At 38.0% G+C, this 17,347-nt stretch overlaps 1 protein-coding gene across 2 annotated transcripts in view; it reads right to left on the reverse strand.

The window, feature by feature from the left end:
* Positions 1-17,347, reverse strand: part of LOC115630405 (transcriptional regulator ATRX-like) — a 154,571-nt gene that overhangs the window by 76,397 nt on the left and 60,827 nt on the right. For both annotated transcript variants that reach the window (XM_030526935.1, XM_030526936.1), the window contains 3 exons: positions 14,799-14,891; positions 14,694-14,744; positions 14,403-14,620 (listed from right to left, as the gene is read on the reverse strand). In XM_030526935.1, coding sequence (XP_030382795.1) covers positions 14,403-14,620; positions 14,694-14,744; positions 14,799-14,891 — 362 coding nt within the window. The remainder of the gene's footprint in view (positions 1-14,402; positions 14,621-14,693; positions 14,745-14,798; positions 14,892-17,347) is intronic.

The raw sequence follows: 17,347 nt of genomic DNA on the forward strand, positions 1-17,347 counted from the left end.
AAAATAGGCACTCATGCAGTACTCTGATACAAATGTATTTGCATGTGTACGGTAACTGTAAACTTTTGGCATTTTGCGTATGCAATTAACAGCCGAAAATGATCAAATCGAAAGAAGATTTGCGAGCCAACAACTTGAAGTTGTTGTTTTAAAAATTTCCATTTGAAACCATAGAACACTATTTATTACAATTAAACAACAGTGTTCGATGGCCCACTGCATACATACAAACCTATATATGTATCTATATAGGAATGTATGAACGTACATACATAATTATTGATGTACATACATATGTACATACTATACATACAGACGTATGTACATATGTATGTACGTATGTAATACATACGGTGCTGGTGTAATTCATAATGCGAAATTCTTTCTAGGGGGAGCAATGTCCCCCCTGCCCAACCTGCGTACGCCCTTGTAGTCCGTTGTCCTAAAAACCCCTTATGCCAAATGTACTAAACAAAGAAAAAATAACCTAAAAATGTTTATGTTATAATGTTAATAATTTTTAATTAATTAACATTTCTTGCCCTGTCGGTGCAAGACGAATGTACTTTTGTACATGTATGTATGTATGTACATACATGTGTACAAATGAACATTCACTCATTAGTGTCTCACATTTTGCTTTGGCTTCTTCAACCCTTTGCACGCAACTACACGAACAGCTACTTGTATGTATGCTTGTGTGTGTGTGTATGTTTACTTAGTTGTCCCCAACTGTTTGATATTTTGTATTGTTTGTTCTGCCTGCATTTGTAAAATGCATACTTTAAAAATCGTTAAATGCAAAGTTGTAATTTTAGTTACGTAGATTATATTACCCAAATTTGAAATCGATCGGACAAAATTTATAACACAAACTTTTCATTTGAAAAAATGAATAAATTTCGAAAAACCGAGTATGCAGTTTTGTTTGTATTCTTTTATAGATTATAAAAACCAAACTTAAAGTTGATCGATTCAGAAATGCAGAATTTTCGAACAAACTTTGGAGCTACTTTTCTCCCTTTGGAGCTCGAATTTCCCAAAATCCCTTCTTAGTGCGCATCTACACCATGATAGGATAATTGAGCCCAAATTTCAGTTTCCTAGCTTTTACCGTTTGGGCTGTGGGGTGTTGATTGTGTTTCAATTCTTCCACGGAAAACCCCCCCTTTTTCATGCCCCAGGAAAAATGGTGAAAAACCAAGTTAACAGTTTTTCTTGTATTCTTTTTGAGAGTATACAAACTAAGTTTGAAGTTAATTGGATGAAAATTGTAGATTTTTCATACAAACGTTGGAGTTCGTTTTCTCCCCTTAGTGCTCACTTTCACTATAAGAGGGATCTTGTGTCCAAATTTCAGCATCCTAGCTCTTACCGTTTGGGCTGTGCGTTGATTGCCAATCAGTCAGTCAGTCAGGACAAACTGTTTTATATATATAGAGATGTATGTATGTATATAGGCGGATAACGCCTGCATGAAAAATTTAAATGTATGTACATATCAGCGTTGACGAGCGCTCCAATTTTGGCGGGACGTCCCGATATATAAATCAAAATTAAATGTACCGCGTCGGACTTTTCGGGGATAACTCGACCGTGCGTACAACGTGCTGAGGAAGCACACAGTTAAGTCAACACACAGGCAGTCTATCCGGTGCGTAACGAAGATACATATGTATATATGTATGTATGTACCATATATAGTACTTATTGTACTATTTGCATTTTGAAAGGTTCGATGAATGAACTCTTTAAAAAACTTTAGAGAGTGTCGAAAGAAGAATATCATATAGTAAATAAACTTTTAATTATAAGCACATTTTACTTAGCCCAGAAAAGACTGCTAGTGATATGTATATAAAAAGTTCTTACAAATGCTTGTCGAAGTGTAAGTAAAATTTGATTCATTTACTTGGTTATTTAAGCTTTTGTATAGGCTTAGTTCATCATCAAAATTTATTTGAAGTCGTGTGTTGAATATAATAAGGTCATCTTTAATGCCAATACCATAGCACAACATTGTGTACCTTCAAATCCTGATATAATATATTTATATTATCATTAGCTTGATGCCATGAGTCACGTAAAATTAATTCTAAAAATAGGCCGTGGATCTAGATTATTCCAAAACGATTTAGATGGTGCAGTCTTTTTCTTCGAATTTAAATGAGTCTTGCAGCGGTTACAAACAACTAAGCAATTTTTAAGCTTAAGTTCATCGGGCAAATAAAGTGCTATAGTACTGTTTACAGTCCACTTTGAATTTTGATGCGGGTAGCATCGTTTAGTGCAAATTTCACAAATTTTATCACAAAATGTGTTAATTGCACGTATAAAAGCCGCTTTACTCGCTCTATCTAATTCTCTAGAATCAATATTATGCTGCCGCATGTGCTGCATAGGCTGCCCTATCTTCCGCTGTTTGTGAGGCTCGATACTGACCACTATTTTGCCGCATGTGCTGCAAACGGGCTGCCCTATCTTCTGCTGATTGTGAGGCTCGATACTCAGCACTATGTTGCCGCATGTGCTGCAAACGGGTTGCTCTATCTTCTGCTGATTGTGAGGCTCGATACTCAGCACTATGTTGCCACATGTGCTGCACACGGGCTGCTCTATTATCCCCTGATTGTAAGGCTCTATATTTTTTTTATATAAAGTCGCTTCTTATTTTGTCTCTCAATCTCTTCATCATTTGAGAGTTCTGGAATTTTGTCTATCATTTTTTGTCTTTTTTTCTCCATTCTTCTTTTTCTTTGTGTCGTAGTTTCATTTTTCATTTTTGTTCCCACGAGTAATGGACAATTAAACGGTGAAAATAATAATAAAGGTAGAATATAAGTAAAAATAAACTCTAACAAATAAATCAAAGCACCTAACTCTTCAACCAAGCAGTTGCGAATTGCTAGCGCCAAAAATAATAATGCCCAAAATAAAAGTAAAATATTGTCTAAAATGATCATGCAATTAATAGTAATTGAATTGATCATCAATAAAGTCAATCCTTGACCCCTGTGCCAATTTTCATTTCATTTTTTATGCTTAAGGCAGATTTTGGGAAACAAAAAAATGTTAAAGACAAAATAAGAGTCTTAATAAAGAATGTTTTAAGGGAAATATATATAGAAAATATATATAATTTATATAAATTAAAAGGAAACTAACTTTTTGTTAGTGGCCAAAGGCACAAAAAATATATATACATATACATATGTATTTCCAAAATATGCACTTTATAATTAATACATTGAAGCACTCATAAAATTAAGTATTCCCGTTTTAAATTTTAAAATCGCACCACATTCACAACCGCCCAGAAGTTAATGCAAAATGTAATTAAATGAAACAAATTTCTTGGACCTTCCGAGCTTTTTTTTATGTTTTTTAGATCATTTGGAATCACGCGGTTTTATTGGCAGCTACTTGCAGGTCAACGATTAAAAAGGATGAATTGGCAGTTTATTTGCTGGGATAACATCAGCAAGTAATTTCTATGAGGTCGCTCAAAAAATAGAATGAATCCCATTTAAAACCCTTACACGAATGTCCCCAAAAGACATTGAACCTTTTTTAGGTAATCCACGAAAGATTGTGCAGGATAGCTATATTAAAAAATATATAAATTTATTATCATAAGACATGTATTCACATAGCATTTATTTTCATGTGAATGATAAGGTAAAATATTCTCTTTGTGTATACTATTGGGAGGAAATTTGTATCGTTAATAACTTTTCTTGGAACTGATCGACTTGGATGAAATTTAACACAAAATTAGATATTTATATGTAGACTACGTGTGCAAGGTTTACTTCACGTAGCTTTCGAAATGTGGACATGATTGACGACATGCTGTAGCGGGGGGAGGAAAACCAAAAGATAACATTAACTCGTGTTATCTGTATATTAAGAGAGTCTACATAGCAAGTTGGTTCACGTTGCTTTAAAAGTGTCGACCAGGCAACTGCAAAGAGTACTACATTTTCATTCATACTCGAGTATTTACCCATACTCGGTATGATTATTTCATTTGGGTATAGTGACAGGCTGGTTGGTTTTAAACGAACCCTGCAAGCTGCAAAAACTCAGGATGAGACCGAAACTGTTTGCCTGTGTGCAAGCAATGATCGAACGTCGTATTTACAATCATTCCTGCATGACCGAAATATTCGCATCAGTACTAATTTCCGAGACATGCCAACCGAGCAATGATCTCGGCGCGTGCATTTGCACTGAAATACAACAACTATTAGCGAAAAGAAATACTTTCCTTTTTATTTAAATATGACAGTTATGATATTTTAATTTATATTAATTTGTTAACTTTTAGATATTTGAGTTCCTTTTTTAAGAAATAAAATCATGCTACATATCATAATATGAAAATAAACAAATATGTTTTGTTTTAATTCAGTGCTTTTTTATTTAAAATACGCACATGTTTGCACATACATATGTAAGCGAGTAAGAGCTGTGCGACTCAGCCGAGCACGACCCCTGGGAGAAAGCATATAAGCTCATTGTGAAACGAATCTACACTGGCGGACGCAATGCTCCCATGGATGCCGAGCAACTCTCACGAACTGTGCGCACTCTATTCCCCTCGAGACCTGAGTCACCTGCGATAATACCTACCACGGACGAGTTATCGCCTGCTTATGGCGACGTCACCACTGAGGAGGTGCTGCTAGCTGCCCGCAGCCTGCAGCTCAACAAAAGCGTCGGGTCCGGATTCTATACCGAACCGCGCACTCAAACTGGCACTATATATGCACCCTGGGGCGTTCGCTCCACTGTTCGGTAAATGCATCAGAGAAGGCATATTCCTAGCCTGCTGGAAGGTACAGAACCTGGTCCTACTGCGGAAACCCGGTAAACCGCTCGAAAACCCCTCATCCTACAGGCCGATCTGTCTCCTGGACTCGATCGGTAAGGTGCTGGAGCGACTGCTTTGCTCGAGGCTTGAGGCAGCCATCGGTCTTTCTCCTAACCAATACGGGTTCAGAAAATCACGGTCCACGATTGACGCGATCAGTAGAGTGGTGGATATAGCGTCGAGGGCAATAAACGGCAGCAAATGGAAAGGAGGAGCAAAAAAAATACTGTATGGTGGTGACCCTGGACATCAAAAATGCGTTTAATTAGGCAGACTGGGGTTGCATTCTCAACGCGCTGGTGGATCAAGGCGTACCTACGGGCCTGGTGCGCTAACCGCCAACCGCATACTCAGATTTCACACAACGTCTGGCATCAAATCCCGCAATGTTGTCACTGGCGTCCCCCAAGGGTCGGTCCTAGGGCCGCTGCTCTGGAACGTCATGTATGATGGCATTCTCCGTGGGCCTGGAACTAGCGGCTGGCAAAACTAATCAGCAGCCGCAAGGCGGTAGAGCAGGCGCACATTTCCATGGTACGCTCATGCGGTGCAAACGATCCATCAATTAGCTTGGGGTTAGGTTGGACACAAGATTGTGCTTTCGAGAACATCTGGAGCAGACGAACAAGAAAGCTGCTGAGGCAACAAGGGCGCTGGCCCGAATCATGGCCAACACTTGGGGCCCCAAGCAAGGTCGGAGGTTACTTCTTATGAGCGTAACTAGATCAATATGCGGCACCGATATGGGCGGCCGCGGTGAACAAGAGGAGCTACATCCGCGACCTCGCTACATACCGTCTGGGTGCACTCCGTATGTGCAGCGGGTTCAGGACGATCTCCGACGATGCAGTGCTGGTGATCGCGGGGAAAGTGGCAAGAGCGCTGGAGCGCGTCGTCCAAAGGCAGGTGGACCCACACGGTCATTCCTGACGTAGCATCGAGGATCGACAGAACGCACGGGAAGGTCGACTTCCACCTAGCCCAACTTCTAAGCGGCCGCGGTTGCTTCAGAAATTATCTCAATAGATTCGGGCACGACTCCAGTGCGGAATGCCCTGCCTGCAGAGGGATATTGGAAGATGCAAATCACGTAGCCTTCAAATGCCCAAGGTTTGAAGCGGACAGAAGGAGATTGGAGGCGATAATCGGCACCCCTCCAACTGCGACGAACTTTGTGTTCAACATGCTTCTTAACGAAGATTCGTGGGCTGCGAGCGCAAACTTTGCGGCCTCCGTCATGATGAAGCTCAGGAATCAGGAGTGGGAGAGAAGCGCTATATAAGCGGGTGTTCGCCCGGACGAAGCAATGCCTAACGGTCGTATCGCCTGGACGCCAACCTGCATATGTTACTGTTCTTGTTATTTTTCCTTTATCTTTAATTTTCCACTGTTACATTTATATACAACTATACAACTAATTCATAATAAAGAATACAAAAAAAAAACACATATGTAAAACCTGCGCATAACCCGAGTACAACTCGCGCAATGTCTGAAATGTTTGAAAGTAAACCAATCAAGACTGGTACTTGTTCGCAAAGAAAAAGGCTGAGAGTACTTAACCCGTTCGAACTCGTTTGCAACCAAGCAAAGATCTAATTTGTTTCGCTAATAACATTTCTTAGAATTGACCGATTTATATGAATTTTAGAAATATTGTATTGTCATCAGTCCTTGACCCCTGTGGAAATTGGTAAAAATTACGCTGAAAGATTCCGTTACATACATGCATACATACAAGCAGGTTAAGCTAATAAAAGCGTTTTAAAAAGCTAAAGTCGGGTTTCGCGACTTTGAAATACTCTGTACATATGTTTAAAATAATTATAAAAAATTAAGAAAATTCCAAAATACACATTTTCTGTATTCACAAAAGACACCTTGGTGCTCCTAGGTATTATAGTCTCCGAGATATAGGTGAATTTACGAACGGCGGTTCCGAAAATTCCCCATAGGGGAGAGGGAGAAAATCAAAAAAATAAAACAAACTCATAAGGCATGATTGTGCAAAATTTTGTGTCGCTATCTCTTATAGTCTCTGAGATCCGGGTGTTCATATGGACGGACGGACGGACAGACATAGATCGACTCGTTTTGTAATGGTGATCAAGAATATATATACTCTGTGGGGTCTGCCACGCCTCCTTCTTCCTGTTACATTTTTCAGCTCGCGCAAACCTAATAGACTCCTGTATATTTCATGCACAGAGTATAAAAATGGGACGCTTGCTTGCCCAACTTCCACCCTATGTGGGTTTTTCCGATTTTCAGTTCGTATAATCACCTATATCTCGGAGACTATGGGACGTAGGGACACCAAATTTTAATCCAAGATACCTTATACGCAGAAAATGTATATTTTGGAATTTTCCTACCTACCCCATCTCCCCCGCAATCCGTGATCTTCCATAACTCCCTAATTCTTGGAATTGTGTCCGTTTGCCAAGTTTCATTATGATAGAAAGATTTAACAGGAAGTTATAGCCATAAATATAATTGCTGCCACGCGCTGCCCGCAGCTGTTGTTGATGTTGGTGCTTTGGTTGACTACAAACATGCTCACACAGGCGCGAATAGACACGCATAGAAATGCATACACTCACGTAGACGCAATTCCTATGTAAATTATACATCCTTTACGTGAGTCCGAATACCGTCCGAATAATCGATCAAAAAAGATTTCTTAACTTTCTTGTTATTCTAAACATATGCACAGAGACACGCATAGAAATGCATACACTCACGTAGACGCAATTCCTATGTAAATTATACATCCTTTACGTGAGTCCGAATACCGTCCGAATAATCGATCAAAAAAGATTTCTTAACTTTCTTGTTATTCTAAACATATGCACAGAGTATTTCAAAGTCGGGACAGCCGACTTTAGCTTCTCTACTTCTTTCAACATTTAATTGGCGTTTCCGCTTTTTATTTAACATAGTACATTAGAGAATTTAGACACAATTAGTCAGTCAAATGTAATCGTTGACAGTCAGCTGTTGCTCGCATCTATGCGCTACAGGTCTGAAACAGAATAAGTCTGTTAAATGTAAGCGTCGACAGTAAGCAGTTGCTGTGGCTTAGAGGGTAAGTTCGAAGAAATGAAACCTTTCGTTTTGTTTTGTGACACCGACGGATTTTTGGGAACCAACTGTAGCCGAAACCTCCGGAGATTTCTGTGGCACCCCTGCATATGTAAATATTTTTTTGGCTTTAGTTCTATGGGAGCTTTGAGATATAGTTGACTTACGAATTTGAAATTTAGAGAATGATTGATGAATCCGTTAAAAAGGTTCTATTTAATCTTCTTCGTTTACATTGGGCCAGGCAGCCGATTTTTGGCATAAATTCGAAACATGAAGTTAGAGACTTGAAATTTAGTACAGGTACTTGTAATGACATATATAAGAACTGTGTTAAGATTTTGGACCGATCTGATCACGCCCACTCCTACCGCCCATATAAGACACAGATGTTGCCATTAGTCTTACAATAAATAACACTTATATTTATGATTATTTGCGCAACAAATTGGAAAAAAACCAACCATTGCAAAACTCATGCCAAACTTTAAATATGGCCATTTTGCATAAATTCTTTTGCGCTCGCCCCACAGATAGGTCACAATTGATATGCTTTTGTATTTGTCAAAACGATATACATCATGTATAAGAAGCACTACGATGTAACCACAAAACATTTCAAAAATATTCTATGTAGGAGTTTTAGGGGTATTATGGTGAAATAACGAATAAGGATTTCTGTGCACTTTCAACCTTAGCTACAAAATAAAAGTACCCGAAAAGCCGCAAAAAGTCTCAAAAAAAACTATATTTAATATAAGTTAATATAAATATTCAACTTTAATTTGGCAATATTACTTTATCGCAGAAAGTTGAAGATAGTTTGGTTTCGCTCCACAATAGACGGGCACTTTGTTTAAGTTTTTTACAAATATGAGCAACACAAAAAACAAATTAACTAATACGAACACATTTTGTTTTTATATAAACTTTCTACACACCCAGGCCTTTCATTTCCATTATAAACATTTACGTATTTTTCAAAATTAGGAAATTGACAAGTCCGCAAAGTTAGCAAAAAATTTCGCACTATTTTTACCAAATCGCCTTGCAGATCGATCAATTGACTTTGAAGTGGTATCAATATTGCATAAAGTGTTGTGTTGCAGTGTTGCATAAAGATCAAAAATATTTATGTTTTTGTTGTAGTTATGGTATGTGTTTTAAGAAAGTAATATCAAAATAAGAATTTGTTTCCATGAAATTTTTGAATTTATGCAAAAAAAAAAAAAAAAAACGGCCGCCTGCCCCAATGTGCTGTGTAGTCCACTGGACTTACACAGCGATAATTCGACCAATTCTCCTCAATGGAGTCTCGCTATTTCGAGAGCGGTAAAAAGGCGTCGGCCATGGGAAACGACCTCATACCCTCAATTACTGATTATTGCACTCACAAGGACTATTTTCATACTCCCTTTTCATACCGGACCACCGGGCTCAAACAACTCAATTAGAGTTTTCACTAATGGCTCCAAGCTAAACAGTCGCGTCAGTGGCGGTGTTTTTTTTTTTTCGAATAACTCAACATAAATAAATCATTCAGACCCAAGACCATTATAGCGTTTTTCACGCAGAAATTCTCGCTATTCAGGAGGCTCTTACAACTGCACTTATTCGGATAGCCAAGCGGCTATAAAATCGCTTAGTGCAGTATCATCCAGCTTGAAAATAGCGAACTGTAGCAGATCTTATCATTACCTCTACCGACGAACTGGCAAGATACGGTATTACTGTCCCCATCCTTCTGGATAAGGAGAGTATCGGTATACCAATGGCCAGCTGAAAAATTCTAGTCCGGAAGGACGAGTGATGTTTTCAAATCAATCCAAGCCTAACATGGGAAGACTGGCCTGTGGAACAGTCCAAGCGGCAAACAACGGGCCAAACCACTCCTAAATGAGTCAGGATTATGCCCCTGACTACCGGGACAACCTAACCTATTGAATGAGCGGTCACCAGAATAAACGCGCGAAATATGGAATCAGCCGATGCCCTACTAGACTCACTCACTAGTCCTCATTAATATCTTGTACCACTCGGACATTGTCGAACGAACATATATGATCACAAACAGCAGAACGAACTGAATGAAGTAAAATATATATCTACTAGCAGGTATTGCCCGTCTTAACCCGGCTCAATATAATGTTTCCAATTGTATTTATTTTGTGTGTGCATAACCTACCCATATGTTTTCACCTTATAAGTTACCAGTAGGAAGGCATTTAAGGTATTTAAATGAACATTCTGTTCTTGACAAAAAATTGTTCAGTAGTCCGTTACATTTTTGATCTTGCCAAACTATTTCGTTAAACGAACATGACCACTATAACTAATATTTTTTAAAGCTCGTTTTCCCCCCTTTGGAGCTAGAATTTTCCAAAAGCCTTTCTTAGTGTGCTTCTACACTATGATGGATACTATGAAAGGATACTTGAGTCCAAATTTCATATTTTACCGTTTGGGCTGTGCGTTGATCACCAATTACAAACAAACAGGACAAACTGTTTTATATATAGAGATAACGCAACGTTTTTAGATAGACGATTTGCAAAAAAGGGGGAATAATTATAAGGGTATATCCTAATTTTAAATTCACATTTGAGTCTTTTGTGCCATATTGAGTCAATACGGTCACGCACAAACTCGGAATATGAAACACGGCACTCGTGTCAATGCCGTGCAGCGATGAGCCACGATCAAAAAGCACTAACAATTCTCATCTCAATTTGCTAGAGTAAAACTTTCGATAGTTGAAGCCACCGATACCATCAAAATATCGAAGTTTGAATGCAATAAGCAGAATATTTAAATAACAAAATCGAATTATTTATTGACATCAATAAGAACAAATCATATACATACATCTGCCCGCAATGCGAAGCAGAATATACGTAGCTCCGTTATTCGGTTTCTGCTTTACTATCGCTTACGCAGTCGTTGCCTAGCGACGGTAACTGTAAACTTTTGGCGTTTTGCCTTTGTAATTAACATTAAATGGTCAAAACGAAAGATGTGCGAGCCAACAACTTGAAGTTGTTGTTGTTGTTTTGTATGTACATGCTACATACATATACAGGCATACATACATATGCTTGTACATATGTATGTATGCATGGGCACACATAGACACGAACTGTTGCTTGTTGTATGTATGTGTGAGTGTGTGTATGGGATGTCCCCAACTATTTGATATTTGATATACATATGGCAAGTAAAAAACATATTGCTATATTTTAATCGTTGAATGCCAATTTGTTGATATAGTTATGCTGATAACACTACCCAAATTTGAAATCGATCGGACAAAATGTATAACACAAACTATTCATTTGAAAAAGTGAATAAATATAAAAACCCCAATAATAAAATTAAATGCGATATATCGAAAATATCGATACTTGTGTTGATATATCGTAATACATGTCGAATACAAATACAACGAAAAAAAACGTTTGAGAGTTATTGATTATAATACTGTATTCGATTATTCACTGTACACATATGTACATAAATACATACAAATGTATTTGCATGTGTACGGTAACTGTAAACTTTTGTCATTTTGCGTATGCAATTAACAGCCGTAAATTATCAAAACGAAAGAAGATTTGCGAGCCAATAACTTGTTGTTGTTGTTGTTTTAAAAATTTTGATTTGAAAACATAGAACACTATTTATTACAATTAAACAACAGTGTTCGATGGCCTACTGCATACATACAAACCTATATATGTATATAAGAATGTATGTACGTACATACATACTTATTGATGTGCATATGTACATACTATACATACAGACGTATGTACATATGTATGTACGTATGTAATACATATGGTGCTGGTGTAATTCATAATGCGAAATTCTTTCTAAGGGGAGCAATGTCCCCCCTGCCCAACCTGCGTACGCCCTTGTAGTCCGTTGTCCTAAAAACCCCTTATGCCAAATGTACTAAACAAAGAAAAAATAACATAAAAATGTTTATGTTATAATTGTAATAATTTTTAATTAATTAACATTTCTTGCCCTGTCAGTGCAAGACGAATGTACTTTTATACATATGTATGTACATACATGTGTACAAATGAACATTCACACATTAGTGTCTCACATTTTGCTTTGGCTACTTCAACCGTTTGCACGCAACTACACGAACAGCTGCTTGTATGTATGCTTGTGTGTGTGTGTATGTATACTTAGTTGTCCCCAACTGTTTGATATTTTGTATTGTTTGTTCTGCCTGCATTTGTAAAATGCATACTTTAACAAGTAAAAAAGCTAAAGTCGGGTGTCCCGACTTTGAAATACTCTGTACATATGTTTACAATAATTATAGAAAATAAAAAAATTAAGAAAATAAAAAAAAAAATTTGATCGATTTTACCTCTCTCGGTATTCGAACTCACGTAAAGGGTGTATAATTGCACATTTACATAGCAATTGCGTCTGTGTGAGTGTATGTATGCCTATGCGCATCTATTCGTGTCTGTGTAAGTATTTTCGCAGTCAACCAAACAGCAACATCAACAACAGCCGCGGGCAGCGCGTGGCAGCAATTATATTTATGGCTATAACTTCTTGTTAAATCGGTCTATCATAATGAAATATCGGCATACGGACACATAATAACCAACTGGGGGTATTTCCAAAATTTTATTTCGAAATTCCAAGAATTACGGGAGTTACGATTTGCGGGGTAGAGGGGGGAGGGAGGGGAATTCCAAAATATACATTTTCTGCGTATTCACATAAGGCATCTGGGACTAAAATTTGGTGTTCCTAGGTCTTATAGTCTCCGAGATATAGGCGATTATACGAATGGAAAATCGGGAAAACCCCCATTGGGGGGAAGTGGGGGGAAATCAAACAAAATAAAACAAACTCGTATAGAATACACACATAACGCATCTTTGTGCAAAATTTGTTGTCTCTATCTCTTATAGTCTCTGAGATCCAGGTGTTCATACGGACGGACAGACGGACAGACAGACAGACAGGGCTAGATCGACTTGTCTCGTCATGCTGATCAAGAATATATATACTTTGTGGGGTCTGCCACGCCTCCTTCTGCCTGTTACATTTTTCAGCTCCCGCAAACCTAATATACTCTTGTACATTTCATGTACAGAGTATAAAAATCGTTAAAGGCAAAGTTGTAATTTTAGTTACGTAGATTATATTACCCAAATTTGAAATCGATCGGACTAAATTTATAACACAAACTTTTCATTTGAAATTGTGAATAAATATTAAAACCCCAATAATTCAAGCTCCAACACAAATTTGCAGTTTTGTTTGTAGTTTTGTTTGTATTCCTTTATAGATTATAAAAACCAAATTTAAAGTTGATCGATTCAGAAATGCAGAATTTTCAAACAAACTTTGGAGCTACTTTTCCCCCCTTTGGAGCTCGAATTTTCCAAAATCCCTTCTTAGTGCGCATCTACACCATGATAGGATACTTGAGCCCAAATTTCAGTTTCCTAGCTTTTACCGTTTGGGCTGTGGGGTGTTGATTGTGTTTCAATTTTTCCACGGAAAACCCCCCCTTTTTCATGCCCCAGGAAAAATGGTGAAAAACCAAGTATACAGTTTTTCTTGTATTCTTTTTGAGAGTATACAAACTAAGTTTGAAGTTAATTGGATGAAAATTGTAGAATTTTCATACAAACGTTGGAGCTCGTTTTCCCCCCTTTGGAGCTCGAATTTTCCGAAACCCCTTCTCACTTTCACTATAACAGGGATCTTGTGTCCAAATTTCAGCTTCCTAGCTCTTACCGTTTGGGCTGTGCGTTGATTGCCAATCAGTCAGTCAGTCAGTCAGTCAGGACAAACTGTTTTATATATAGAGATTGGTAACCCGTGTGCGAAAAACTCCGCCAGCTGTGCATCAGCCCATACCTCAAAATGCACAGCACAACAATACAAGCAAGCAGAAGTAACATCGATAAGAAAATTAAATATTTCGTAAATGAATGTTTTTTTTTTTAACAAAATAAATAAAACAGATATTTGTACAAGTACAGAGTCCAGTACTGAGTTCAGCTAAGGCAGCAACATGAGGACACATAAGCACAAACTAAATGTAATTGTCGAATTTGACTTGTCTTCTCATTCTGATCAAGAATATATATACTTTGTGGGGTCAGCCACGACTCCTTCTGTCTTTTACTTTATCCGCAAAGCGATTATATCGTTGTACATTTCATGTACATCGTACAAAAATAAAAGCTAGTCCTTTCTCGGAGTTAGGGGGAATCTGGATGTAAAGTTTGGTTATACCAGCTCTTACGCTCATGCTGATCAAAAATACTCCTTCGATGTGTTACATGTACACTCGCAATAAGCTAGTATAACCTTTTACGCTTTAGATACAGGGTATAATTAGACGTGTAAGAACAAATAAAGTCAAATCTTGTCATAATAATTTTTGGCTCACCATTTCTCTCCCTTTTCTTCGCACATTCGAAGAATGGCAAACATTGTTCGCAGTTTATTGCTTGGCATAATGGTTTCTAGGTCCTTATTGGACAAAAACTGCCGCCACCAGTCGTTAGTTACAGAAATAGATCCAGTTTGGCTGTCGTATATATCATCCGGTTGATCATCATCAGAGTGTGTATTTATAATTTTTTTTGTATCTTTTTTATTTTTTTGCTAAAAGGAACATTTTATCAAAAATACGATAGCTCAGTTTTATTATATTTACGAAAGACCACTCGATGCTTACAAAAATTGCGTTCTTCCAAGCATCTTCTAAAACTTTTGGATGCGTCCATATCTAGTAATAAAATAATGTAAATGTGTTTCATGTTCATTATTGAATGTGCTATACCTTTCTTAATACCGTGTAGTCTGTGATTAGACTTTTGCCCCGACTGTCGCCTCTTTTCGCAATAGTTTCCAAAATGAATTCGTAAAGTTTGTTCTATAAATAAATGAAAAATACAAAGATTAAAAAGGATGAGGGTTTCTTATTTTTGCTTTTTCCCTTAGGTTAGGTTAGGTTAGATGCGGCAGCCAGGGTGAAGTACCCTGACTCACTTAGGCCCTGAAGGTTGGCCCATTGTGTTACATCCATCCGGTTGCCTGGAGGAATTTGAAAATGTCCCTCGGTTTCACTTCCGATAGTGCCGATAAATCAGGGAAGAAGTTGTACCCAAACGGTGTCTTTTCCTTAATAGGGCTGGGTGCCGCACAGCCAGTGCCCAGTGATGGCACTTATTGTAATTGAGCATTGAATTCTGCTCCAATTACAGAGGTTTGAGGAACGTTTTTTGTTGCGAGTGGGCCACGTTAGACGCGTGATTTTGTTAGAATCTGAATCGTTGGTCCACATTTGATCTGCTAACAGAGAACTGTGCTGCCGTCTCGTGAAGCGATTTGTGACAGTTCTGTTTAGGGATTTTTTTGCCGTTTGGCTATCCGAGTCTATGCAGATTCCTCTGGTATCTGCTGCTGGGATTGGCAGTGTAAGAAGATCTTCTTTTATAGCTATAAAGGATTGTTGCCTGGAACACACTGCAGTGGTCCGGAAGTCTGAAGGATTTTTTTATACCGAGTTCTTCATAGAAGACTCCACCGCCTACGCGACTGTCTAGCTTAGAACCAACTGTGTATATTTTAATTGAGTTGCTTAAGCATATTTCTGCCCATTAACATTTCTTTAATGTACTTGCAGTCTTGCATAAATTCTGTATGTGTGGTCTCCTAATGGAACAATCTCAAAGGTACCAAGAACTATTATATTTCAGAGCAGCAAGCCGCAGCCATAGCCACGAGCCCGAGGATAAAGTAATGGACCCTGACAGGCTGTCCCTAGACCAGAATAAAAGTTGACCACAAATCTTATCTCGCCCGAGGTGCAGGTATTCAACAATGAGCTGGCAGAACTGTCGGTCGCTGTTTGCTTGAAGCTGGTGTCCATCGGCGAAACTTAGGCATCAAATAGTGACCACGACGCTAAGTCCCATGTTGATTGGAAGCTCAATATATATTGATTGGCCGACTTGGTCTTGATATTGGAATATACAAGGTGTGTTCCAAAGTAAACAGGACTTTTTGAATCTAGCGCCCCCTGGTGGCGCTATCTTTATCGATTGAGATAAAATGAGATAAAATGAGAATTTCATGACATTTCATTAATTGGAAGTGAAGTTATTGCGTTTTAAGTGTCAGTATGTGCGAAAATGAGCTTCGAACAAAGAGCCAACATTAAATTTTGTTTTAAAATTGGTCAAACTTTTACCGAAACGTTTCAATTGATGGAACAAGTTAATGGCGATGATTGCCTACCCCGTATTAGAGTGCACGAGTGGTTTAAACGTTTTTAAAGTGGTCATGAGAACATAAATGACAATCAACATGTGGGCCAATCAAAATTCGTGATCACCGAAAATTCCATCGAAACTGTGCGTGAATTCATCAAAAATCAACTGAAATCATCATTGAAATTGATGGAAATGGAATTGAACATCTCCAAAACGAAAGGTGTGTGCGAGCTAAAACACTCGTTCGACATGCTTTTGGATCGTGCAAAAAGCTGTATTGAAGCAGAAGGAGACTTTTTTGAATAAATTAAATTGATTTTACAAAAAAGACCATTTGTTCTTTTTTTTTTAAAGTCCTATTTACTTTGGTAAACTTCTTGTATATGCGAAGGCAAAAAGAAGTAAAACTTAAGTAAACTTGACTTTACTATTAATCATAGTAAGAATACATGCATATTTCACAATAGTAGTTTTCCACCATTAATTTTAAGCAATATTGGACGTATACATATCTACTTGTATAACTTGAGATTTATCACTTACAGTAGATTTGAGTAAATCGGAAGATTTATTTCCGTATTTGAAAAATATCGACCGAAAATAGTAAAAATATAATGGTCGCGGTTTTACAATATTCCAAAGTATCCCTTTTCGATAGTATTATAATATTTGGAATAACTCTTTCACCCGTGGCTGTTGAGCGCTTATAGATATTCTGATCAGAAGATCCATCACAACCCAATTGCTGCACAAAAATTTGGGCAATATATACCATATCTAAATATATACAGCTTGGGACGTCATATGCGCCGACTTCATGGGGCCACTTCCGAGGTCCAAAAGTGGTAACGCATATCTGCTGGTTCTTGTAGACAAGTTCAGCAAGTGGACGGAATTAAACCAGGGGCTTGCAACCGAATACTTGGCGCACCAGTACCATATGAGTACGCGCGCAAGGATTGGTATCCAGGTTCCCCTAAGCCCTAGGCAGGTCGAGTTTGTTTTTTTTTTATTCCGATGCCAGTTTAAACCACGAAGAGCAAAAAGAAGGAATTGTTTCTGAATAGGCTCAATTCGATCCTGATGCGTTTTATAGTACACGAAACGCAAGAGC

This window comes from Scaptodrosophila lebanonensis, unplaced genomic scaffold (genome assembly GCF_003285725.1).
Source record: "Scaptodrosophila lebanonensis strain 11010-0011.00,11010-0021.00 unplaced genomic scaffold, SlebRS2 tig00001410-arrow-pilon, whole genome shotgun sequence".
NCBI classification, from domain to species: Eukaryota; Metazoa; Arthropoda; class Insecta; order Diptera; family Drosophilidae; genus Scaptodrosophila; species Scaptodrosophila lebanonensis.